We start from the raw sequence: 27,904 nt of genomic DNA on the forward strand, positions 1-27,904 counted from the left end.
CCAATGGACGTACTGGTACGTTTCACAAAACTCATCCCTTTACCCCCATGGACGTACAGGTACGTCCCTGCTAAATAATTCTATTTACATTTTCATATTTTTGATAACTTTATGAGAAACTTCAGTCATTTTCCAAAAGAATGAGACCATCCTGACCTCTCTATGATGAAAATTAAGGCTGTCAGATCAATTTAAAAAAAAAATATATTGCGAAATATGCTTGAAAAAAAAAAAGCCTGCGGGTTAAGGGTTGGAAAGTTCTAAATAGCTTGGGGGTAAAAGGGTTAAGTTTAGATCCCAGAAAGGCTATATCCACAGATCAAGGTCTGCTATTAAATGTATAAAAATGTTGCCCAAACAATTAATTTAAGAAAAAATGTTTCCTTTTCAGAACGTTATGTGGCACCCCCAACTACATCGCCCCAGAAATTTTGTGTAAAAAGGGACATAGTTATGAAGTTGATGTTTGGTCCTTAGGTTGTATATTGTAAGTATTGCTAAAAGATGATCCTGTACTATATTTCATACTTTTTACTCAATTCTAGGCGTTCATGCACTGTTTTGACTGCCTTAGTTCTTTTGTTTTATAGCTGCTGAGAGTTGCATGGACACTATGGGGTCACTATTCTAGCTCTTTTATATTGTCATAGTTTCTTATTATAGAATATGCAATTTATTTGAAGCTATCTTTTAAATCGATGTTTCACAGGATGTAGATACTGGAGAAGGGGTTCCCAGCCCCCTCGTCCCGTCCCTTTTAGTCTCCTCTTACGACACGCAGGGATAACGTTGGCGCTATTCTAATTTTTTATACGCCCCCGCGGCAGTACCAGCTGAACTCGGTTGAGTCCCTTGTTAGGCTGAAGGAACGTAGAGAGTAGAGGTCCCCTTTTTTGTTTTGTTTCATTTGTTGATGTCGGCTACCCCCCAAAATTGGGGGAAGTGCCATGGTATATGTATGATGTATGTATCTTTTAAATTAACATGTTACTTTTAACTGCAAGTATACTGGAGGCTAATGTTTGTATGTTTAATTTTCATAATATAAAAACACTTTTTGTTATTATGGCTTTTTTATTGTCTGGGATGAATAGAAGTAAGAAAAGAAATACAGTAGTCCATTTATGAGGGAGTCTTTTTCTTCTAAGAAAATGATAGAATAAAAGATATACAGGAAAATTGTGGGAGTACGCTCTCTAGATATAATTTCAAAGCCGACAGGGATTGCCAGAATCCGTTATTTCTCAAATGGACATTTATACCTCATTGGGGTCTGGGAAATCTTGAAAGTTATAAATTTTTTTATTAATACCAGCTAAGTTACAAACTTAGAAAACCAGGATGCCATAAGCCCTGTAAGGGCTCCAACAGGGAAAATAGCCCAGTGAGGAAAAGAAATATGGAAACATAGAATAGTGCGTCTTGAGTGTACCCTTAAGCAATAGGCCTTGAACTCAAGACTTAAGACCATGTTATAAAGGCTATGCACTACCTAAGACCAGAGAACATTAGTTTGATTCTGGAGTTTAATCATAGAAGAGCTGCTTATCATAGCTAAAGTCTCTTCTACTTTTACCTTGTGGAAAGTAGCCACTGAGAAATTACAATGCAATAGTTAACCCCTTAAAGTCAAGAATTGTTTTGTTAACTTAGTGTTGTCATGGGTATGATGAAAGAGAAAATGTATAAAGAATAGCCAAGGGTATTCTTCAAACAATTGTTCTCTAGTCTTGGGTAGTGCCATAGCCTCTGTACCATGGCCTTCCACTGCCTTGAGTTAGAGATCTCTTGCTTGAGGGTACACTTGGGCACACTATTCTATCTTGTCTCTTCCTCTTGTTATTTTCAAGTTTTTATAGTTCATATATGAAAGGTTTATTGTAATGTTATTATTGTTCTTAAACTTCTATTAGGTTTTTCCTTATTTCCTTTCCTCACTGGGCTATTTTCCCTGTTGGAGCTCTTGGGCTTATAGCATACTGCTTTTCCAACTAGGGTTGTAGCTTGGCAAGTAATTATAATAATGTGTAAGCAAAGCAAAGGTAAAATTGACTGAGAGAGGTCCATTGTAGCTACATCTGCCTGTCAAAGGACCCAATAACTAGCGGTAGTCCCAGGACAACGGCGAGTATGCTCCATCGCACACAATCACAAACCACTAGACACAGGCTCGACAAGAGAATGAGAACACTAAAAGCACCAAGGAATTAAAGCCAAAGCACACAGTTGAAGCACTAAGCACGAGTAGGAGCGCACAACGGACCATGTGGTAACCACGTGGCCGCAAGACACAAAGGGTCGTACTGAGATCAGAGGAGCGTCAGGATGATAACTCGACGCGACCAGAGAACTTACTGAAGCTTACGACCCGAGAGAGCATGCGGCCTACCTTGGTTTGCCCTCAGGGCACGTTTTCCTCCGCTAGGCCTACCATTATAGAAAATGGGAGTAGGGTAAACTACACAAAACTCTGGTTGTTTGAGAGGAGGTTCCAGGTAACTCATAATTTGTGATATCGTAAGATTTTTCTGCGGTCTAGTCACAGCTAACCGTTGAACTCTTTCCAGGTACACTTTGTTAGTTGGTAAGCCACCCTTTGAAACCCAGACCTTGAAGGACACGTACATGAGAATCAAGAAGAACGAATACCACGTTCCGTCGAGAGTAGGACCCCTCGCTAGGACCCTCATCACAAAGCTGCTTCAGGGTGATCCTTCGAAGAGGCCGAATGTAGATTCCATTATCAGTGATGACTTCATGACAATGGGTAAAGACTTTGAAACTACTTCTTCTTCTTCTTCTTTTTCTTTTTTTTTTTTTGGTTAAGGCAGTTTGGTGTTAGATTTCTCAAGAATTAATTTTTAGACATTTGTTAAATTGAATAATTTAGTCGAGTGTTAATATATTTTTAAATGAATTTGTATACACCATTATGTTTGTTACATTTGTGTCCATGTAAAGATGTGTTAAGTTTGGCTTGATTAACAGTAAGCAAAATATACAAGAAATAAGATTAGAATCAAAGTAAAACTACCAACATTTACATATTTTTTTAGGTTAATATTAAAACTTTAAAAAAAAAAAAAAGCCCCGAGTAGTTTAGTGTAAATAAAATAACGATATTTCTAACAATATATTGAGGGAAATGATAAGTACAGTAATAGAATAATAAAGGAATAAGTTTGAGAAAAATGTCTTTACTGCGTCTCATAGTTCCTTCTAATTCCAGGTTACATTCCAACGCGTCTTCCTACTTCCTGCCTCACCATGGCTCCTAGATTTGATTCGAGGTGTACTGTAGTTGCAACCAGAAGGCCCCTAGTTGAGATCAATGCCAAGGGTAAGTGTCCGGTGTAATTATCCAGGGACGATCGGTATTGCTGCTCTCTCTCTCTCTCTCTCTCTCTCTCTCTCTCTCTCTCTCTCTCTCTCTCTCTCTCTCTTTCTCTCTTTCTCTCTTTCTCTCTTTCTCATTTCTTACTGTAGTAGATACCGTTACAGGTTTTGCGATTATTTTGGGATGATGAAGGTAAAGTCATTGGAGTTTTAAATCCATATATTTTTTCCTATATCATTGTTATCTTATCAGTAGTTTTTTATCAACTGCTGTTCTATGTTCCATTGTGCAGTTATTTTCATAAATTCCTGTACACTTCACGATAAGCTTAGGAGACTTCTTGATAGCTGTGTGTTGTAGTAGGCAAAGCTGTATTTAGCTAAAGAGAAACTGTTGGTAACCATCTATTCATCTACCTAGGCCCTTTCCCTAAAAGGGGACTTTTCTACTCTTCGCTCCTCCCAGCATGACGAGGGATTCAGCAGAGTTTGGTTGGTACTGCTAGGATGCCTAAGTCCAATCTTCCCCCGTTATCCACCACAAATGGATCTTTGTATGCCAAGTCTCTTACTCCTGCTACCTCAGCGGTTGCCAAGGAGACCGGAGGAAGCCTGCCATGCCATGTATTCCTATTTCTGTGATGCGCTTTTGCCTCCATCACATTTATCCTTCTAACACCTGGAGCTTTCTTCTTTCCATCCATTCATCCACCCAAACCTTGGCCTTCCTCTTGTACTTCTTCCTTCCAATCTTGCACTCATCACCTTCAGCAGACTGCCATTATCTAGTCTCTCTACATGGCTAAACCACCTCAATCATTCATATCCACTTCGACAGCTACATCATTTCTTGCACCCGTTCTCATCCTCGATCCTAAACCTATCTAAATGAGATAGAGATAAACCAGCCATATTCTTCAAATGCTTTATCTCGAATGCATTGAATTTCTGTCTCTCCGTCACTGTCATTCCCCACAACTCCGATCCGTACATCACAGTTGGTACAATCACATTCTCATACAGAACTCTTTTACATTCATGCCTAACCCTCTATTCTTTACCACTCTCTTCACTGCCCCTAACACTTTACATCCTTCATTCACTCTGATGTACTTCTGCTTCCACTCCACCATTTGCAGCAACAACAGACCTCAAGTACTTAAACTGGTATACTTCCTCATGTAACTCTACATGCACCATGACATTCTATCTATCCTCTCTTCTCGTGCATCTCGTAAGCCTGCTCTTACCCACATTAACTCTCAACTTCCTTCTCTCACACACCCTTCCAAACTGTTACCAATTGACCCAGCTTCTCCTCTGAGTCTGCAACCAATACAGTATCATCTGCAAATAACAACTGATTCACCTCTTACAACTCCATCAACAAACAAATTGAACAACCATGAGGACATTAGGTATCCCTCTCTCGGCCCCACTTTCACTGGAAACCACCCACTCACTTCATTTATTTCCTATCGTGACACCCACTTTACTGCCTATATGGGCACACTTCACTGCTTGCTACAGCCTTCTACCAATTCTATATAACATCACATTCCATTTTGCTTCTCTTGTAATCTCTATCTCATTCTCATCTCCCATTGCTGGCATCTCGACACCTGCAACAGCAATTATATCTGCCTCCCTATTATCCTCAACATTCAGCAACCTTTCAAAATATTCAGCCCACGTTTTCCTTGCCTCCTCTTCTTTTAACAACCTTCTATTTTCTCTATTTTAATTTTTCACTGTTTCTTCAATTCTTGATCCACCCTTCCTTACTCTCATAACTTCTTTCCAAAACTACTACTTATTCTCTTCATATGAACGACCCAATCCCTGACCACACCTCCAATCAGCCGTTCTCTTTGCCTTAGATACCTTACGTTTTACTTCCACATTTTTCTCTCTATATCTTTCATACTTCTCTACACTATTATTCTGCAGCCATTCTTCCAATGCCCTCTTTTTCTCTTCCACTTATATCTTCTTATCCTTCATTCCGCCGTTCACAACCTTTCCTCATGCTGCCTCCAATAGTTCTCTTGCCACACATCACTTGCAATCTCAACAAAATTTTCTTTTACTAACTTCTACTCCTCCTCTAGATTACCAGTTTCTCTTACATGCACTCTGTCAAATGCCCCTCACAAATTTTCTTGATATTCATTTTTACTGCTGGTTTTTCCAACTCTTCAACCTTCACTACCTCCCTTTCATATCCCCTCGACTATTTTTCCATTCTTTTGTTGCAACTAATTTCCCTTCAACCAAAAAATTATCAGACCTGCTGTTAGCCATACCCCTAAACATGTGCACATCTTTCAATCCTCCAAACATCCTCCTTGTTATCAGCACGTAGTCCATTAATGCCCTCTCTACCACTCTTCTGTTTGCTACTCTTACCCAGGTATACATACATACATATACCAAGGCACTTCCCCCAATTTTGGTGGGTAGCCGACATCAACAAAGAAACAAAAACAAAAAGGGGACCTCTACTCTCTACGTTCCTCCCAGACTAACAAGGGACTCAACCGAGTTCAGCTGGTACTGCTAGGGTGCCACAGCCCACCCTCCCACATTTTTCTTTTTGAAAAAACTACAAATTCTCACCAGTTTTGTTCAGCACACACATCTACCAGTCTCATCACTCATTTTCACATGGTATGCCATACTTCTCCAGCGCCTACACAAGCATTTAAGTCGCCCATCATAACTACATAATTCATTTTACCCAGTCCTACTACACACTACTTAATTCATTCCGCTCTTCTTTACTGCCTGTAGATCAGTTGCTGAACTTGTAAACATATCAAAAACATTTTTATTAAGTGTGTGTAGAGCTGTTAAGTATATGATGATACTTTTCCTTACAGATTAATAAAAATGTTTTTGATCACTCGTTTGTAAGTCCAGTAACTGTTATACAGGTAGTATTACAAAGTTTCTCTTTTGGTAAACAGTGTTGCCTACTACAATATACAGTTGTTAGACCTTCCTGTAAAGTGTATTATTATTATTATTGCTACTAGTTGGAAGAAACAAGATGATGTAAGCCCAAGGGCTCCAACAGAAACAATAGCACAGTGAGGAAAGGAAATGTGTAATAAGTGGAAGAGTACCCTCAAGAAAGCGAACTCTAACCTAAGACAGTGAAAGACCATATTACAGAGGCTGTGGCACTACCTAAGACTAGAGAACAATGGTTTGATATTAGTGTGTCCTAGTAGAGTTACTTACTATGGAAGAATTATTGAAGAAAGTACAATTTAGTCTGAACATTGTTTAAAATAGGTTAAGCAAACCCATAGCCAAATTTGCCTTCCGAGTAAATAACACAAAGTAAAACTAGGTAGGTATATAGGTAATTTTAACAGTCTTGCCTTCTCCATAATGATAAGGTTCAGCGCTACAAAAGTATTCCAGAAGCTTTATTCCTGCTGTGACCAGATTTTGGAATGATCTTCCTAATCGTGTAGTTGAATCTGTCGAACTAAAGAAGTTCAAAACAAATATTTGTAGTGGAACAGATTGACATCTTTTTTCTGCTCAGTTATGTTATTACTGGTCTTGAAATATTTTATGTTATTAATTAATTTTCAATATTAAACTTACCCGGTGATCATATAGCTGTCAGCTCTGCTGCCCGACAGAAAAACCTAAGGACGAAATACGCCAGCGATCGCTATACAGGTGGGGGTGTACATCAACAGCGCCATCTGTCGAGCAGGTACTCAAGTATCCATGTCAACACAGAACCAATTTTCTCTCTGTCGTGCCACCGGCAAGACCTACTAAATACGCTGTTGTTTTCTGGATTGATTTTCACGTTATTTGGTGAAGTATTCATTTCTGGTTATTAGCTATCGCTGTGCAGAAGTTATCTTCAATACTTCCTTGCATTCTTTTATTGGATTTTGGATTATTTGTTGACGACTTGGATAGATTTTGAATTCCCCCCTTTGACTAATTCAAGATGTCTGACCCTTCTCAAGTCCGCAAGTACAGGAAGTGTAGCGCTAGGGACTGTTCAAGGCGTCTTCCGAAGGCCTCTATCGATCCGCACACCGTTTGTTCCAATTGTAGGGGTAAAGCCTGTCAATTGGAAGATCGATGTGAGGAATGCGTTGGGCTTTCGGAATTCGATTTTCAAGAATTCCTGAAATATGCACGTAGGCTAGAGAAGGATAGGATCAGGAGGAGTTCGTCTCGCTCAATTGATTTTTCCTCTCCCCATGCCCCACAACCTATTCCTTCCCCTGTAGTGGTTGCACCCGACCCCCCTGCTAGCTCTCATCAACCTTCGATGGCAGATATGATGCGTGCCATCCAGGCTCTAGGTGAGAGAGTCGAGTCATTGGCGAATGACCGCAATCAACTCATGGCTGACGTCAGGGAGTTGAAAGTTAAAAGTGCAGTGGGAAGTGAAGTGAGTGTTAGTGCAGTGAAAAGAGCTCTTAAGTACTATTTGAGGCGTACTAAACCATTACGTGGACAGTCAGAAGCTTTATGGTGCGCCATTAAGAAACCTTCTTTACCTATGTCGAAGAATGCAGTTTCTTATTATATCAGACTTTTGATTCGAGAAGCTCATTCCCATCTGAATGAGGAGGACCATGCTTTGCTGAAGGTAAGGACACATGAAGTTAGAGCTGTCGCAACTTCAGTGGCCTTCAAACAAAACAGATCTCTGCAGAGTGTAATGGATGCAACCTATTGGAGAAGCAAGTCAGTGTTCGCATCATTTTACCTTAAAGATGTCCAGTCTCTTTACGAGAACTGCTACACCCTGGGACCATTCGTAGCAGCGAGTGCAGTAGTGGGTGAGGGCTCAACCACTACATTCCCCTAATCCCATAACCTTTTTAATCTTTCTCTTGAAATGTTTTTTATTGTTGTTTTTGGGTTGTCCGGAAGGCTAAGAAGCCTTTCGCATCCTGGTTGATTTGGCGGGTGGTCAAATTCTTTCTTGAGAAGCGCCTAGATTAGAGGTTTTGATGAGGTCCTTTAGTATGGGTTGCAACCCTTCATACTTCAGCTCCTATGAGTCGCTCAGCATCCTATGAGGATCGCGAGGCTCAGTAAGGAAGACGTACTTAAAAAGGCAGAGTAATTGTTCAAGTCGACTTCCTTACCAGGTACTTATTAATTTTATGTTTGTTATTTTGAATAACTGCTAAAATGAAATACGAAATACTTAGCTCTTAATGTTAACATATATGCTGGTCTCTACCCACCCCCCTGGGTGTGAATCAGCTATATGATCACCGGGTAAGTTTAATATTGAAAAATGTTATTTTCATTAGTAAAATAAATTTTCGAATATACTTACCCGGTGATCATAAATTAAAGGACCCACCCTTCCTCCCCAATAGAGACCCAGTGGGCCGAGGAGAAAATTGGTTCTGTGTTGACATGGAGTACTTGAGTACCTGCTCGACAGATGGCGCTGTTGATGTACACCCCCACCTCACCTGTATAGCGATCGCTGGCGTATTTCGTCCTTAGGTTTTTCTGTCGGGCAGCAGAGCTGACAGCTATATGATCACCGGGTAAGTATATTCAAAAATTTATTTTACTAATGAAAATAACATTTCTCATATAAAGTTTACTTGTTTCCTTCTCTCGTTGGAGCCCTAGACCTTGTAGGGATTTTGCTTAGCTAGTATTAATAGTAGTAATAATAGGTTCTCCTACATCCTTTGTGAGTGAAGAGGGCATTCAGTGCTGACCGACTGCGTGAGTATACGGCTCCTGCCTCAAATGCTCGTTGATAACCTTGAGTAATCAAATATCTGCATAATGTAGCCTTTAAAAGAAGATTTTTTTAATTGAATCAAATGGAATTAATAACGAATAGCAGAAGTAGAGGAAAGATAAAGTTATTTAAATTGATTAAAGCTGTTAGTTTTTTATCCCTTTTACCCCAAGGCTCTTTGGAAATTTCCAACCCTTAACCCCCAAGGGGTTATTTTTTCCCCAGCACATTTTGCAGTATATATTTTTTAAATTGCTCTAACAGCCTTAATTTTCATCATAGAGAGGTCAGGTTGGTCTTATTCTCTTGGAAAATGCCTGAATTTTCTCAAAAAAAAAATATAAAAAATATGAAAAAAAAAATGTAAAAAACAGTTTTTTGCAAGGACGTACCGGTACGTCCATGGGGGTAAAGGGATGAGTTTTGTGAAACGTACCAGTACGTCCTTTGGGGGGTAAAAGGGTTAAACAAAGAGAAGTAGAGCGTGCTAATAGGAAATCCACGAGCCGACGTAAGACCTCCTCCAAGTCCTGTTGCACGTGTGGTTGTTATATTCTTGATTACTCTTCTGTTCCTTTTGTGATTGTGGTGTCGGTTGCTTTTATTGCCTTTGTCGATATTGAAGATTTTGCAATGGATATGTATTCGCATCTCTCTTCCTTTATTTATTAGTTTGTGAGCAACTTTACCCCAAAACTGCTGTACCGATTTCAACCAAACCTAGTAGTTATGTTGGGGATGACCCAAGGATGAACCTGTAACATTCTGGGTAAAGTACATTGAAGTGCAAGTACGCAGTAGTACTTTGAAAATGATCGCAATGTCAAGTAGATGACAAATATTTTATATTTTGTTTGTGAACAACATTATGCAGAAACTACTTAGCCCATTTCAATAAAACTTGGTGGACAAGTGGGGGTATGGCCCAGTGGCAAATCTATTAGATTTAGAAGAAAATATATCTAAGTATGAGTATGCAGTTAACCCTTTTACCCCCAGGCTTTTTGGAAATTTCCAACCCTTAACCCCCAAGGGGTTATTTTTGTCCCAGCACATTTTGCAGTATATTTTTTTTGAATTGCTCTAACAGCCTTAATTTTTGTCATAGAGAGGTCAGGTTGGTCTCATTCTCTTGGAAAATGCCTGAATTTTCTCAAAAAATTATCAAAAATATGAAGAAAAAAAAAATTTATAGCATTTTTTTGCAAGGACGTACCGGTACGTCCATGGGGGTAAAGGGATGGCTTTTGTGAAACGTACCAGTACGTCCTTTGGGGGTAAAAGGGTTAAGAGCAAAATAACACTGCTTGGCGTCCTCTATTGCCCCTCTAGTTCTTACTGTTTTTAACTATTTTATTGCCATCTTACTATATAGATTCTAAATTTACATTTAAGGCTCTGTATATAAGGTTTCTTTTATCTGCTGGTTAATGAAACCTTCTGTTCCAGAAGGATCGCCAATGAAGAACAAGGAGGCAGTGAAGAAGGGAGACGCCACGCCATCTAAAAACGGCTTGAACAATCAGAACGGGAACCAGCCCTCCGATCAGCAGGCAAACGCAGGCGTCCAGCAGCAGAGAATGGAGGAACCCACCGATTGCTATCTCAGGGACTTGTACACGCAGGTTACTGCCGTGGTTTCCTCAAAGCCGGATGAACGGGAAAGTACCAATGAAGGTGAGAATGTGGGCATTTCTTTATACTAAATAGCAAATACATAGAACAGACTTTTTCAGCGGCTGTAGTGGACTGTAACATGGGAAACAAATTCAAGAATCGGACAAGATCATGAAAGCCCTCTAGATGTTTAAACTAATGCACTCTACCCGAGAGCAAATAGTCTTTTCGGATGGACTTGAAAGCCTTTGAGACATCCAAAATCCATTGTAACTCATTGTGTAAAGGTAGAACAGATTTATCAAAAATATTTTAATTGGATATATTTAAAATACTAGATGAAGCTTACAATGCTCGACAGATTTACGGATGTCAATCGTAGGTTGAATTCATGTAATTGAGGGTCAAGTTTACAACTTACAAACTTAATAGGTTCCAAGCTGTTAGTAAGTGAAATTTTGTCCAATTTTGCCCTGGGGTATGCTTCACCTAACTTGCGTGTCTATGATTTTCAGCTGCGAAAGTCTAACAATTGGTCTGTTTTATATTGCAAGTGTTGTCTTGCGTAATGCATTACATTATGTAATATTTTATTACAGCTTTTCATTATGGAGTTTTGCTACAACATCTGAGATTAATGATTTCAGATGGAGTCGTGTTTGTAAATTGAGGACCTTCGACACATCACTCGATGCCGCAAAAATTGACTGTGCGTTTGTTTACAGATGAATGTGAGGATCCAGCAGCTGTGCCGATGATATGGGTCAGCAGGTGGGTGGACTACAGTGACAAATACGGCCTCGGCTACCAGCTGTGCGACGACTCCATCGGCGTACTCTTCAACGATTTCTCGAAACTCCTGCTTCTTGATGATGGAGAGTAAGTATGGTCCTAACTTTACTTTTTTAACATATTTTGTTGTTTTTATTTGTGATAGGAGGATAGATGTGAGAGAGGCAAGAGAGCGTGCTAGAAATAGGAATGAATGGCGAGCGATTGTGACGCAGTTCCGGTAGGCCCTGCTGCTTCCTCCAATGCCTTAGATGACCGCGGAGGTAGCAGCAGTAGGGGATTCAGCATTATGAAGCTTCATCTGTGGTGGATAACGGGGGAGGGTGGGCTGTGGCACCCTAGCAGTACCAGCTAAACTCGGTTGAGTCCCTTGTTAGGCTGGGAGGAACATAGAGAGTAGAGGTCCCCTTTTTTGTTTTTGTTTCATTTGTTAATGTCGGCTACCCCCCAAAATTGGGGGAAGTGCCTTGGTATATGTATGTATGTATTTGTGAATGAAGTATTCAGCATCTTGATTTTAGAGTAGTTTAAAGCTGTGGTAGCTTACTATTCTCATAAAAAAAATTTTATCTTTATTCTAAATGACTTGAAAAATACCAAGATGCAAATATACATACATACATACATACATACATACATACATACATACATACATATACCAAGGCACTTCCCCCAATTTTGGGGGGTAGCCGACATCAACAAATGAAACAAAACAAAAAGGGGACCTCTACTCTCTATGTTCCTCCAGCCTAACAAGGGACTCAACCGAGTTCAGCTGGTACTGCTAGGGTGCCACAGCCCACCCTCCCACATTATCCACCACAGATGCAAATATAAGTTTTAATTACTGATAATTTTCTCTTAATGTTCTGATGGATTTTACGTGTGACTGTATCAGCCATCTATGCAAGTCTACCAGATGAAAAGATTTATTGATGAGATCTAGGTTATATTGGATAGCTATCTCAAATATTCACAGGCTACCGAAGGGAGCAAACTCGGAGGAGAAGCTTGGTCGATTAGTGACATAGTCTGGGAGGGTGTGTGAGAGAAGGAAGTTAACCCTTTTACCCCCAAAGGACGTACTGGTACGTTTCACAAAAGCCATCCCTTTATCCCCATGGACGTACCGGTACGTCCTTGCAAAAAAATGCTATAAATTTTTTTTTTTCATATTTTTGATAATTTTTTTGAGAAAATTCAGGCATTTTCCAAGAGAATGAGACCAACCTGACCTCTCTATGACAAAAATTAAGGCTATTAGAGCAATTTAAAAAAAATATACTGCAAAATGTGCTGGGGAAAAAATAACCCCTGGGGGGTTAAGGGTTGGAAATTTCCAAATAGCCTGGGGGTAAAAGGGTTAATGTGGGTAAGAGTAAGGTTATGAGATGCACGAGAAGGGAGGGTGGTGCAAGGTTGAATCTTATATTGAATGGAGAGTTAATTGAGGAAGTAGATCGTTTAAGTACTTGGTGTCTGTTGGTGCAGCCAATGGAGGAGTGGAAGTAGATATACATCAGAAAGTGGATGAAAGGTGTAATGTGTTTGGGGCATTGAAGGGAGTGGTAAAGAATAGAGGGTTAGGCATGAATTATTATTATTATTATTATTAATTGCTAAGCTACAACCCTAGTTGGAAAAGCACATTGCTATAAGCCCAGGGGCTCCAACAGGGAAAATAGCCCTGTGAGGAAAGGAAATAAGGAAAAATAAAATATTCTAAGAAGAGTAACAACATTAAAATAAATATCTCCTATGTAAACTATATCCATCCATATACCAAAGGCACTTCCCCCAATTTTGGGGGGTAGCCGACATCAACAAGAACAAAAAAAAAAAAAAGGGGGGACCTCTACTCTCTATGTTCCTCCAGCCTAACCAGGGACTCAGCCGAGTTCAGCTGGTACTGCTAGGGTGCCACAGCCCAACCTCCCACATTTCCACCACAGATGAAGCTTCATACTGCTGAGTCCCCTACTGCTGCTACCTCCGCGGTCATCTAAGGCACCGGAGGAAGCAGCAGGGCCTACCGGAACTGCGTCACAATCGCTCGCCATTCATTCCTATTTCTAGCACGCTCTCTTGCCTCTCTTACATCTATCCTCCTATCACCCAGAGCTTTCTTCACACCATCCATCCACCCAAACCTTGGCCTTCCTCTTGTACTTCTCCCATCAACTCTTGCATTCATCACCTTCTTTAGCAGACAGCCATTCTCCATTCTCTCAACATGGCCAAACCACCTCAACACATTCATATCCACTCTAGCCGCTAACTCATTTCTCACACCCGTTCTCACCCTCACCACCTCGTTCCTGACCCTATCTACTCGAGATACACCAGTCATACTCCTCAGACACTTCATCTCAAACACATTCAATTTCTGTCTCTCCATCACTTTCATTCCCCACAACTCCGATCCATACATCACAGTTGGTACAATCACTTTCTCATATAGAACTCTCTTTACATTCATGCCCAACCCTCTATTTTTTACTACTCCCTTAACTGCCCCCAACACTTTGCAACCTTCATTCACTCTCTGACGTACCTCTGCTTCCACTCCACCATTTGCTGCAACAACAGACCCCAAGTACTTAAACTGATTCACCTCCTCAAGTAACTCTCCATTCAACATGACATTCAACCTTGCACCACCTTCCCTTCTCGTACATCTCATAACCTTACTCTTACCCACATTAACTCTCAACTTCCTTCTCTCACACACCCTTCCAAATTCTGTCACTAGTCGGTCAGGCTTCTCTTCTGTGTCTGCTACCAGTACAGTATCATCCGCAAACAACAACTGATTTACCTCCCATTCATGATCATTCTCGTCTACCAGTTTTAATCCTCGTCCAAGCACTCGAGCATTCACCTCTCTCACCACTCCATCAACATACAAGTTAAACAACCACGGCGACATCACACATCCCTGTCTCAGCCTGTAAACTATATACACTAACAAAACAAGGGGAAGTGAAATTAGATAGAATAGTGTGCCCGAGTGTACCCTCAAGCAAGAAAAATATAACCCAAGGCAGTGGAAGACCATGGTACAGAGGCTATGGCACTACCCAAGACTAGAGATCAATGGTTTGATTTTGGAGTGTCCTTCTCCTAGAAGAGCTGCTTACCATAGCTTAAGAGTCCCTTCTACCCTTTCCAAGAGGAAAGTGGCCACTGAACAATTACAGTGCAGTAGCCCCTTGGGTGAAGAAGAATTGTTTGGTAATCTTAATGTTGTCAGGTGTATGAGGACAGAGAAGAATATGTAAAGAATATGCCCTGGCCAACCTACTACCTATAAAGAGTTAGGTATGAGAAAGTGAATGTACCAACTGTGATGTATGGATCGGAGTCGTTGGGAATGAAAGTTACGGAGAGACAGAAATTGAATGTGTTTGAGATGAAGTGTCTAAGGAGAGTGGCTGGTGCATCTTGGTTAGATAGGGTTAGGAACGAAGTAGAGAGGGTGAGAACATGTGTAAGAAATGATTTAGCAGCTAGAGTGAATATGAATGTGTTGAGGTGGTTTGGCCATTTAGAGAGAATTGAAAGTAGCCGTCCGCTGAAGGTGATGAATGCAAGATTGGATGAGAGAAGTACAAGAGGAAGGCCAAGGTTTGGGTGGATGGATGGAGTGAAGAAAGCTCTGGGTGATAGGAGGATAGATGTGAGAGGCTAAAGGGCTTTCTAGAAATAGGTATAGTTGGCTAGCGATTGTGACACTGTTCCGATAGGGCCTGCTGCTTCCTCCGGTCGCGTTGGTGACCACTGAGGTAGCAGCAGTAGGGGATTCAGCTTATGAAACTTTGTTTGTGACACCCTTGCAATATCAAGCAAACTGCTGAATCCCTCGTCAGGTTAGGAGGAGCGTAGAGAGGAAAAGTCCCCCCCCCCCCCCTTTTTTTTTATGTCGGCTACATCCCAAAATTGGGAGTGGTGCCTTGGTAAATAGATAGACAGAAGGGAGTCCAATTTTAAGAAAAACGATGCTTCTGGTATTACTATAGTTTGAGCATTTGACCTTTATTTTTTACCTCTGCCAACGAAGTTGGAAGTAGGTTATGTTTTACCCTCTGTTTGTTCGTTTTTGAACAGCTTCATGGCCACAATTTTAATTGAAGAGTAATTAAACTTGCAGGAATCAACTGTAATGTAAAAAGCTGGAAATTATTAATTTTTGGAAGGTCAAGGTCACGTTCAAGCAGATTGCCCAATTCATCGTTGTCGCTGAGACTTCAAACTTGGTTCATATTTGAGTGTGTGAAAATCCACGCCAATTAATACTTGTTAAGGTCAAATAATAAGCTGTCGAGGTAGAAGTCTGCACTTTTTTTTAGTATTTGCCCTTATATTTTATAAAGTTGTCAGATTTATTTAGTTTAATGCATTAGATATTACATCTTTCTTGAGAGTGTTAACTACTAACAATTGGATCTTGATTGCTTTGAGAGGATCGTTTCAATATAGAAGCTGAATGTGATTCAATGTTCCTTGAATCATTTTTGTTAATATACAGTATTGTTGAAGGTTACGGCAAAACAAAAGCTGACCGTAGTTTCTTCAACCTGCCTATTCATAAGGCATACAGGCGAGAGGGTCGCTCAGAATTAGACAGTAGCAAGTCAAAACCGAGGTTGATTTATAGCATTGCTTTAAGACCATATTTTGTAATCAATAATTTATAACCTTGCTTTGATCACAGTATGTTGTAATCAATTCGATTAATGCTTGTATGATGCAGATGTATTGGTAGACAAAAGATTAGATATAACTTAAGGATAAGAAATACACTACCTCCATATGCAACTTTCTTTCGTTTCTGCAGCAACATCCACTACATCGAGCGCACGGGAGCGGAACACTACCACCAGCTGAAGAACTACCCCTCGTCCCTCGACAAGAAGGTCACGCTGTTGAGGTACTTCCGTAACTACATGAACGAACACCTCCTGAAGGCAGCAGCGGCCATGTGCCCCAGGGAAGGAGACGACCTCGCCCGTATCCCGTCCCTGAGGACGTACTTCAGAACAAGATCGGCCATTATCCTTCATCTTACGAATGGAACGCTGCAGGTATGTTATGATAGTTTTAAATGATTAAGATTGAGAAGTTGTTTATAAAAATAGGAGGTACAGCGACAAGGCCCTAGAGATGGACTATATACATATGATCAGCACCCAAGCCCCTCCATCCAAGTTAGGACATGGAGGGGCTAGGCAATGGCTGCTGATGACTCGGAAGGTAGACCTACAAGGCTCTCTCAAGCTCGCAAGGATGGAGAGGTTGCAGGCAATAATTATTATTATTACTAGCCAAGCTCTATAACCCTAGTTGGTAAAGCAGGATGCTATAAACCCAAGGGCTCCAACAGGGAAAAGAGCCAAGTTAGGAAAGGACACAAAGAAATAAACTATATGAGAAGAAATGACCAATTAAAGTAAAATCTTAAGAACAGTAACAATATTGAAACAGATCTCATGATGGAGAAAGCCTGACTATTAGAATTAAATGCATGCCTAGTATTACGAACAGGATGGAACTGTCCGAGAAGATCTCAATGTAAAGGTTGGTCAGAAATATGAAAAATCTTATGCCATGCATAAAGAACTGTTTGAACGACTGTACCAGAACTTAATATCTAGATCAGGAATAAAAAAACTTGATCAGACTGTAAGTTCATGTTCAACAAATTAAGATGAGAATCAGCAGCTGAAAACCAGACCGGAGAACAATACTTGAAACAAGGTACAATGAAGGAATTAAAACTACTTTAGAAGAATAGATTGATCACTGAAAACCATACTAGACTCGGTAAGCCAATTTCTTGTGCAATTAAAGAAGACACACCAAATGTGTTTCTCAAAAGTAAATTTTCTGTTGAGAATCACACGAAAGATTTCAAGTCTTACAGAGTTAAAGAAACATTATCAATGCTTTAAGGTCTGGATGTTGAGGAGCAACTGTCCTCAACCTACTTGCAATCATACTTTGAGTTTTGTTAGAATTCAACTTCATACCCCCTAACTTACACCATGCACTAATTTTAGCTAGATCTCTTATTAAGGGATTCAGCCACCCCAGATTTACATTCAGGAGGTGGAATTGATGCAGTGTGTGTAGCATCATCTGCTTATGCAACAAGCTTGTTTTCTAGGCAAAATCACATGCGTATATAGTATGAAAAGTAGTGGGCCATGAACACTACCCTGAGGAACACCAGATTTCACATTCCTGTACTCTCTCTCTGATGCCTATCAACAGCAACTTAGCAATCTATTATTTAAAAAAAACTTCAATAATGATGCTGAGAAACGACCCACCCACTTCCAGCTGTTTGAGTTTGAAAACAAGTGGCTCGTAATTAACACCGTCAAAGGTAGCACTAAAGTCAAAGCCAATCTTACAAACTTCCTGACCACAATCAAGGGATTTCTGTACAGCATTGGAGATAGTAAGAAAGGCATCACGTGCTCCATGGTCTTTACGAAAGTCCAATTGCAAACTTGGGAACAGATGATTACTTTCAGCAAACATATTTAGATATTCAAAAACTATATGGAATTATGGAAATTGGTTGGTAATCAGTTGGATTTGAGCTACCGCAAACACATTTACATAGTGGAGTAACATTGCAATTCTCCAGCAAGTGCTAAAAGCTCCTCCTCTAACTTGCACTAAATAGCAACTCGCTTTGGAGATAAGGAATCTGCCGTCTATAAAAAAACAAAGGAAAAATATCATTTGGATCTACACCTCCATAAGCATCATGGTTCATCAAGAGAGCTTTAATTTCACGAGAACAAAAAGCTAAACTAGTTAATTTAACCTCAGGAAAACAAGAATGAGGAAGATCAAGTTTCTCATTACTCTGTTTACAGTCAAAGACATCAGCCAAAAGGGTTGCTTTTTCCTTTGGACAGTGACAGTCATCTGGTTCAAGTAAAAGAGGAACTGTTGCATCTTCTGGAAACTATTGAACTTGAGGGAGAGACTAACCCCAAGTCTTCAGTTAGCTGTAAAACATTGCTGCAACCCTTTTGTAAGTCATCATTACTATCAGAAACTGCAAAGGTTTTATGTACACCAACTTATGTTTAATTTTTCCGATACACCTGCTACTTGAACCTTTTATTTTCGTAGGCTTCCAATGCCTTCTCAAGGTTCTTAAATGTCACTTTTAGTATCATACACAGAACAGATATTTTATTGCGTAGCAGTGGTTAGCATACCGAATGCTACCTTCTTGATACATTACTCCATTTAGTAATAAACTTGAGTATAATTACACTGTAAGAGAAAATCATCGTAAAAAGCGTGAACAATAATGTTCGTCAGTGTCTGGCAACCTTGAGGAGGAGAGAGAGGACACAACCGCTCTCGAGAAGCCAAAGAGAAAAAGTAAATAGTTAATCACTCCTTCAGTATATATATAGGTGGCTGGTACCACTACCCCTTCCCTGGCTCTAGGTAGGGTTGCCACCTCTCGCCAAAAAGTCTATTTGCCGAAAGATATATCCATATATAGATAACGTACGGTTTGAATTAGTTAGGGGAAAATAAAAATTATATTCAAATTTGTCATGTTTCCATGTATTTTTTCTTTTATTCATTATTGAATTATGTCTTGGTAGTCAAGGATGCTTTTAAATCTTCCTTATGGTATCTGAAGTCCAAAGTGATGATTATTCGTCCTCCAATCTTCCCGTTGAGAGAGATAATTTGTGGATTGAATCAATATGCAGTAATAGAGGATTAGGGCAGGACCTGGGAGAGCCAGGCAATGGTTGCTGATAACTCAGGAGGTAGATCTATAGGCTCTTTCAATCCCCTCGTTCTTAGCTTACAAGGATGGTGAGGTTGCAGGCTTTACCGAAGACTATTGAGCTTAAGCGGATCTCGAAACCCAGCCCGGCAGGTTCCTAGGCTGGGCTGTCATCAATAGGGTACCACAACCCCAGGTTATAACGGAGATCAGTTTGTACGGCGTGTTGTAACTCCAGTTTTGTTGTAAGTCGGATCGTGCCCAGATACAGTACTGTATGAAAACACTGAAGTGTCTTGCTAATGTAGTGGAAAAGTGATAATCTAGGGCATAAGGGTGGTTGTGGCTTGATTGGTAACGTCTTTGCCTGGTGTTTGCAAGTGGGGGGTTCGAGTCCCGCTCAGTCTCGTTAGTGCCATTAGTGTCTGCAACCTTACCATCCTTGTGAACTGAGGTTTGGGAGAGTCTATAGGTCTATCTAATGAGTCATCAGCAGGCATTGCCTGTCCCTCCCTGGACCTAGCTTGAGTGGAGAGGGGGCTTGGGCACTGATCATATGATATATGGTCAGTCTCTAAGGGCAATGTCACTGTCCCTTGCCTCTACCATTCATGAGTGGCCTTTAAACCTTTAAAAGCACTTTATGACATAGAAGCTTAACTAATACTAAAACAAACACATGGAGAACATGAGTAAAAAAAAGAAACACTTCCTTTTATGGGAGCTGTTTTATCTAAAATATGTCGCAAGTCGAGTGTTTTAACCCGAAATTATTAAATCTCCATTCTTGGACTTTTAAAAAGTGTGAACCTATGCTCACTTCCACTTATTCTGAAAAGAAATATTAATTATAGTCTTGTTTTAATCCATTATGCATCATATTTGAATATAATATCATACCCTTTATCTTTTCAGATTAATTTCTTTGAAGATCACACGAAGATCATTCTGTGCCCGCTCATGGGAGCCGTGACGTATATCGATGAAAGGAAGAACTTCAGAACGCTCAAGCTCTCTAGCATAGCAAAGGTAAGTTATTTACTTTGTATATATAAAGTTAAAAGGTCCTTCACAACCGAGTTTTTCATATGTTTTAATCAGCTTCATTAAGAGCATAAACTAATTATATAATTGTGTCGAATTTAGGAAGCACAATGAAATTGTTAGGGATAATTTTTTTTTTCATATCAATGTTTACGCATTTTTGTGCTTTGATCTTGCACTTCATTCTTAGGAGTCTCATGGTTCTGTTTACTTTTATATTTTATATATCACTTAAATATTATTTAAACTATAGTTTAGGTAATGGTACATTTTATCATAGAATTATTATTATTATTATTATTAACTTACCAAGCTAAAACTCTGATTAAAACGTAAAATGCTACAAGCCCAAGGGCTCCAATAGGAAAAGTAGCCTAGGGAGGGAAATAATGGAATAGCAAAATTATCGCGTCTGATAAATGCAGGTGCTGTTGAGGAATGAGGATAGGTGGGGGGGGGGGGATGTAGGGGTGGAGAGGGATAGTCGTAGTAGGAGGCAGCATACAGGTGTAGGACGGCACCTCGTTCTTCCAGGGGATGTTGATGAAGGAGAGGTCTAATCGGTGAGGGACCTATGGTCGTGGTTCAATCACGCCCCAGTTTTCTATACCGACACTAAGTTTGAGCGAGCTAGGTTTATCCCTGGCATTCCATGCATCTCTTTTTTCCTCTGGTATATTCAGCAATAACTATGCCTTAGAAATGGTGCTAGAGGAGCATTTCACGGAGCGACAGGTTCCTCGCCCAGAAATAGATTTTTCCTTTGTCAAAATCCCTTTTAGTACAAGAAGGTCCTCAACTTAAATTTCAGAGATACAAACACAAATCCAACTGAAATAAATCTGATGTATCAAAAGTTCATAATGAAAACTGTAATACAACAATTTATAATGCAGTAAGCAAGACGGCATTTTCAATATGAAATGGGACTCTTTGTTGAGTTTTGCCGTTGGAAATCGCTGGCATGCAAGTTAGGTGAAGCCTACCCTAGGCCAGAATTTAAGAAAATTCACCTTACAAACCGCTTGGAACCTTTTTAGTTTGTAAGTTGAGGACTTTTTGTATAAGTAATGGATAAAGAGTGTATAGTATTTTAAGATCGGTTACACTTCTTGCAACGAGATGTATTTTTATGGATGCTTAGAAGGAATGTTGGGAGAAGGATAGGTAGTGGTAGTGGTGGGGGGGGGAGAGGGCCAGTAGCTGTAGAGAACGACGCCTCGTAGTAGCGGGGCATGTTGAGGAGGGAGAAGTGTAATTGGAAATGGACCTCTGGTAGTGGTTTTACACGCCCCAGTTTTTATACTGACACCCTATAAGGGTGAGCGAGCTGGGTATATTCCTGGTATTCCGTGCCACTTTTTTCGCTGGTGTATTTAGCAGGATTTATACCTTAGAAATGGTGCTTAAAGGAACATTTCACTGGGCGACACAGGTCCCTCGCCCAGAAATAGATTTTTCCTTCGTCAAAATCCCTTTTTTTATACACTAAACAATCATTTGCTTTTCAGTACGGATGCAAGCCAGAACTGGCCAACAGATTACGCTACGCTCGTTGCATGATCCAGAAGCTTATGTGCATCAAGACCTCCTCCATGAAGAGTACAACCTCGTCAACAACGTCCCAAAACTCACAAGCTACGACTTCATAAGTCTTGTTTTAGTCACTGTTCTAATTAATGTATACTATATTATCCTGTGGGTGTGTGTAGGTTACGTCCCTTTGGGGCCACTAGTGCATTCCTCTCTTTATTCATCACTCCACCCAGTGCTTTACATTCATTTAAAAATAGACTTGGCAACTGGACTAGCTGTTCCCTACGACACCAAGACTAGTTCTCTTCAAGCTTTGCCACTTGCGTTACTAGTCGGATCATAGTTTGTACGTCGGACCATTTATACGCGTTCGTGCGCGATTTTCTGAGCTTCCACATTCACATCAACTCTTCGAACTCTCCGCTCACTCGACTATAATACAGTATTTTCGTACTTTGAATTATCACTTGACATTTGAGCTTAATTGTATATAAAGTAACGTTAGCCCTTTTTTATATTAGAACTGGTCGCCAAACCACAATACATTTCTTAATGTCGTAACTAAATGAGGTGATGCTACTCCCTATAGTATGGCTAGAGATGATGCCAGTCTTGTCGCTAGTCTTTTAAAACCGGTCTTCCTTTGTAGGGATATTATATAATACTGTACCTGAATAGGATCATTTTGGTATTGGTAAGAGTCGAGAGCACTGAACAGTACGAAATTGACCTTACCTGGGGAGTGATTCATCTGTGCATTCTGTTAGTTATTGAAAATGTATATTGTGGAGCATATAATTCATCATGGCCATTTTTATTAACTAAGATAAGTCATTGCCATGTGGCGACTGGTAAAGCCAGAGCCACTTTGCCACGGTGTTCGTGGCGTGAGTCATTTTTGCCAGCTCGCCGCGTCCCCCGCGTTTGTCCGAGAGACGCGGTTGAATTGCACTAGAAGATATATGTATTTTTCCTAACATTTAAATGTATTCTTTAGTAAATCTGTAGATTAAATCTTCATTCCCATTTAAGCCAATGAAGGTAAAAATGTGTTTTGTTGTTTTTTTTTTTTTAATTGTATTTTAGTTTCCATATGATTTTCATTATTTATAGCATAACATAATACATGAAATGGTTAATGATTGTCCATATAAGCAAGCCATTTGTTGTGCCCCATAACTTCACCATTATGCGTAAGAAGAAATTTTTTAAGTTTTTGTTACAAGGTTGATAGAAATGTCTCATGTTTCTGTTTTGAATAGTTTAGGTGCACCCTTGCCACTTCATGCCAGTAAGAGGTAGCAGTGTTTTTATCCTAGGAGGCCACTTTCGGCCGTGCGGGGGAGAGACCGCCGCGCGCGGTTCGAAGTGGCGGGACATCGAGTCTTTCGTTTGAGGACCCTGGATGTGGCTGTCTTCTGTGTTTTTTTAAGAGGGGGGAGGGAACTGAACCATGTTGTCAGGTAATCTGTAATCTTGCTCATCGTGACTTCAAGATGATGTCTCGGGAAGTCTTAAGACTGCTAAACCCTCGAGATTTATATAAAGGTTTTTAAAAACCGGGTTAACGTAATGAAATATTTTAACATCTTGACCCAGTATGGATATTTATAGATGAAAGTGCTTTTGTCCATAATATGTTGTTATAATATATAATTTTTGGAACTTTAATATCTTTTTTTTTTTTATTAATAATGTAGGGTATTGAAGGTATCACTACTTTCTTGTGATAAGCAGGAAATAACTATATTTAGAAGGAATATTTTTAATACTAAAAGGTTTGCCCAAATATTTAGGTTAATTTTAGTCTAGTGAATATAACAATAAACGTTTAAAAATTTTTGTTGTCGTTTTTTTCAATCGGGATGTAAGTAGTTCCACTTGAGTTAAAAGTGAGACTTTGCCAAATCTGTAATATTCATTAGGAATTGAGAAATTACTTGTACGTATTCTACCACTTAGGAGACATTGTACCCCAAAATTAGATAGCATTATTATTATTACTAGCTAAGCTACAATCCTAGTTGGAAAAGCAGGATGCTATAAACCCAAGGGGTCCAATAGGAAAATATAGCCCAGTAAGGAAAGGAAATAAATACTAGTTGAAATAGTAACTAAAATTATTTAAAAAACGGTAACATTATAATAGATCATTCATAGTTTGAGTGCCAGAAAAGTGTATGGTAGAGTACTTATTAATAGGATTAAGGATAAAATAGAATGCAATCTTGTAAGTACAGGGTGATTTTAGAAGAGGATAGGGGATCTATGAATCTGATTTTTACAGTTAGGCAAATAATGCAAGGAATATTTATCAAAAGGCTGGTGGTGTATGTTGCGTTTATGGATCTAGAGAAAGCGTATGATAGAGTTGATGGGGGAAGCGATGTGGAATGTGATGAGGTTATATGGAGTTGGTGGAAGGTTGCAAGCAGTGAAGAGTTTTTTCGTAGGTAGTAAAGCATGTGTTAAAATAGGAAATGAAGTGAGCAATTGGTTTCCGGTGAGAGTGGGACTGAGACAAGGATGTGCGATGTCGCCATGGTTGTTCAATTTGTTTGTTGGAGTGGTGAGAGAGGTGAATGCTCAAGTGGTTGGTCGAGGATTGAAACATAGACGAGAGTGATCGTGAATGGGAGGTAAATCAGTTGTTGTTTGCGGATGATACTGTACTGGTTGTATACTCTGAAGAGAAGCTTGGTCGATTAGTGACAGAATTTGGAAGGGTATGAGAGAAGAAAGTTGAGAGTTAATGTGGGTAAGAGTAAGGTTATGAGATGTACGAGAAGGGAAGGTGGTGCAAGGTTGAATGTCATGTTGAATGGAGAGTTACTTGAGGAAGTAGATCAGTTTAAGTACTTGAACTCTGTTGTTGCAGCAAATGGTGGAGTGGAAGCATATGTACATCAGAGAGTGAATGAAGGATGCAAAGTGTTGGGGGCAGTTAAGGGAGTAGTAAAAAATAGAGGGTTAGGCATGACTGTAGAGAGAGATATATATGAGAAAGTGATGTACGAACTGTGATGTATGGAGCGGAGTTGTGTGGAATGAAAGTGATGGAGAGACAGAAATTGAATGTGTTTGAGGAGTATGGCTGGTGTATCTTGAGTAGATAGTGTTAGGAACAAAGTAGTTAGGATGATAACGGGTGTAAGAAAGGATTTAGCAACTAGAGTGGATATGAATGTGTTGAGGTGGTTTGGCCATGTTAAGAGAATGGAAAATGGCTCTCTGCTAAAGAAGGTGATGAATGCAAGAGTTGATGGGAGAAGTACAAGAGGAAGGCCAAGGTTTGGGTGGATGGATGGAGTGAAGAAAGCTCTAGGTGATAGGAGGATAGATGTGAGAACGGCAAGAGAGTGTGCTAGAAATAGGAATGAATGGCAAGCGATTGTGGCGCAGTTCTAGTAGGCCCTGCTGCGTCCTCCGGTCGCCTTTGTGGCCGCGGAGGTAGCAGCAGTAGGGGATTCAGCGTGTGAAGCTTCATTTGTGGTGGGTTGTGGCACCCTAGCAGTACCAGCCAAACAGCTGAATCCCTCATCAGGCTGGGAGGTGCGGTTAGAGGAAAGGTCCCCTTTTGTTCCCTTGTCTTGATGTCGGCTACCACCCAAAATTGGGTTAGTGCCTTGGTAGATAGATAGATATATAAACTATAAAAACGAGAGGAAGATAAATAAGAATGCATGAGTATCCCTAAGTGTTGTGGCATTAAGGAAGACATGTTTTGGATTTACTGTATATATCAGGGCCGTGATGATCAGATACTTCTTCTTCTTCTTCTTCTTTAGTGTGTGCCATGAATCTTGTTGACATTTTAAGATATCTCCTCTGTTTTTATAATCAAGAAAAGAATTGTCATAGGTGAAAGCTATCAAGAATACCAAAACTATGAAAGACGTGAGAACATAAAGTTTAACCTATACATTTCGTCGATGAACTCGGGGGCGTGTTATGAGTGATGCATTAGGTCAGTGTGATTGATAATAGATAGGAATGGCAAGTACAGTACTTTTCTGAACACCCTTGGAATATGTTACGTTAGGCTGGCAGTTTCCTGATAGGTTATGGCTCATATTACGTTGATACTTGGGTAAACTTTGTATTTTTTTTTTGCAACTTGAAATTTCAGCAAACACTAAACAATGCTTCATCTCACTGAAGTAATGTTAGTACAACTATCCTTATCCATTTTGAGAGTACTGTATTACTATTACCGTTGCAACTAGCCAAGCTACAACCCTAGTTGGAAAAGCATGATGCTATAAGCCTAAGGGCTCCAACAGGGAAAAAATAGTTGAGAAATGGAAATAAGGAAACTGTTAAGGTGTTGAAGGGGATGAAGTTTATTACTGTACATGATTTATAATAGTGATTAATAATAGTTTGTTCCTGCTCGTAATGCAAACCTTCAACGTTTAATAGGAGCATGACTTCAGTAAAGCTGCAATTGCCGTTTTAAACTTCTAACGAGGTAGATTTAGATGTAGCTGGCGGATGACTCCTGCCTTTTCTCTCCCCGTGGGAGAGAGTGCAGTACTAGAACCTCCCTTATTGAGTGATTGCAGTGTTGCTCCCGTATCCAAAGGAAACGTCGGTTCATGCAACTCTTGCAAACTGAACGTACAAAGCTGGTCGGGATGGCAGGACACCACCCTTCCATCCCTCTCCGTGAACGAGCTCTCTTTTGCGGGAGATATGTCTGTAATCGCTGCTTCTCCTTCGCCTGTAGCAGAATTCCAGACGAGCTGAATCTTCAGATGTGATGCCTGGTATGGAAGAAGTCACCAAAGCCCATGAGTTCCCATCACTTATTCTCTTCCGTCCCTGGTTTCGTGGGAGGAATGGTGCTGTACTAACCCAACCCCTTAAGCCCTGTCTACACGATCAATTATGCCCGATGGGCATACAGTGATACCAGACCACGATAGTTAGTAAGAATGAGGGTTAATGACATCAGAAGTGGGAAAACCACAGACAGGGATGTGGCATCATACGGTGTTGCCAGATCCCTGCCTTTAGTTTTCCCACTTCTGACGTCATCAACCCTCATTTTCACAAACTATTGTGGCCTGGTATCACTGTTAGCCCGTCGGACATGCTCGACCGTGTGGACAGGGCTTTAGAAAGTGCTAAGATATGAGGTACGTGCAGGGGTACATGCCCCTACTTAGGAGACCAGGTAGGAGTGCTATTGGTCAGGATGCACAGCTTTGCTCTCGTGCCAGGGACGTTCCAGGAAGCCACCACTCGTACAAACTAAAAAGGCTGCTCCTAGTTAGTCTGCTAGAGGTGTCAAGACCTCTGATCTCGTTCCCCTGAGCAATGAAAATCTTCCTCACCCGCACATGAAAGTCGATCGTGATTCTAGTCTTCCACCTTCTCACCGAAACAACCCTCCACATGCATGAGCTCCACAGTCATTTAGAACCTAGAGTTCATATCCTCCACATGTGAACTCGATGATCATGAGCGCCACAATCATTTAGAACCTAGAGTTCATATCCTCCACATGTGAACTCGATGATCATGAGCGCCACTCTGGATTTCCACACATTATGTTCCTGATTCCCTCCGCTGTCCAAACTCGCTCTACACGAGTTCCCACACCAGCGATTGTTCAACGATTGTAGGAAGCATCACTGCTAAGCAGCCAGTGATTTCCCTTCCATCTGGCTCCAGTAGAATATGGCTGCTTGACAATAAACCCTTCCAGGGGAGTTTCACTCGAACCCTACATCCAGGGATGCAGCTGTTCAAAAACTAATCCAAGGAGGATGGACACAGGTACACCTCAGGGAAGTGACTCAGCACTAAAACATCTGCTTTTCAACTTTCTGGAACTCCAAGCAACACTATAGTTATCTTCTCAACAAGGTTATTTGATAAGTCACCCAGTAGCGTTGAGGAGGAACTACACCTTCGTGACTTAAAGTGTACAAGCAGTGAGGTAGTGTTTCTCATGGCCTTTGCAATTAGGCAAGTAGATACGCACCTGGGTAGGCGACAACATGGTAGAGCTATTCGCAAGGTCCATTCCAACA

General features: G+C 40.4%; 1 protein-coding gene across 2 annotated transcripts in view; it reads left to right on the forward strand.

The window, feature by feature from the left end:
- LOC137626446 (serine/threonine-protein kinase PLK1-like) overlaps positions 1-23,705 on the forward strand; it is a 35,635-nt gene extending 11,930 nt beyond the window's left edge. Inside the window, exons 4-11 of one of the 2 annotated variants that reach the window (XM_068357442.1) lie at positions 392-487; positions 2,568-2,767; positions 3,230-3,340; positions 10,553-10,777; positions 11,443-11,596; positions 16,347-16,593; positions 20,199-20,312; positions 21,839-23,705. In XM_068357442.1, coding sequence (XP_068213543.1) covers positions 392-487; positions 2,568-2,767; positions 3,230-3,340; positions 10,553-10,777; positions 11,443-11,596; positions 16,347-16,593; positions 20,199-20,312; positions 21,839-21,979 — 1,288 coding nt within the window. In that variant the 3' untranslated portion in view covers positions 21,980-23,705. Of the gene's footprint in view, positions 1-391; positions 488-2,567; positions 2,768-3,229; positions 3,341-10,549; positions 10,778-11,442; positions 11,597-16,346; positions 16,594-20,198; positions 20,313-21,838 lie in introns of both variants that reach the window. The other variant, XM_068357441.1, reaches the window with a different exon arrangement.
- Positions 23,706-27,904: the final 4,199 nt, after the last annotated feature.

The sequence above is a fragment of the Palaemon carinicauda genome, chromosome 34 (assembly GCF_036898095.1).
Source record: "Palaemon carinicauda isolate YSFRI2023 chromosome 34, ASM3689809v2, whole genome shotgun sequence".
Classification (NCBI taxonomy): domain Eukaryota; kingdom Metazoa; phylum Arthropoda; class Malacostraca; order Decapoda; family Palaemonidae; genus Palaemon; species Palaemon carinicauda.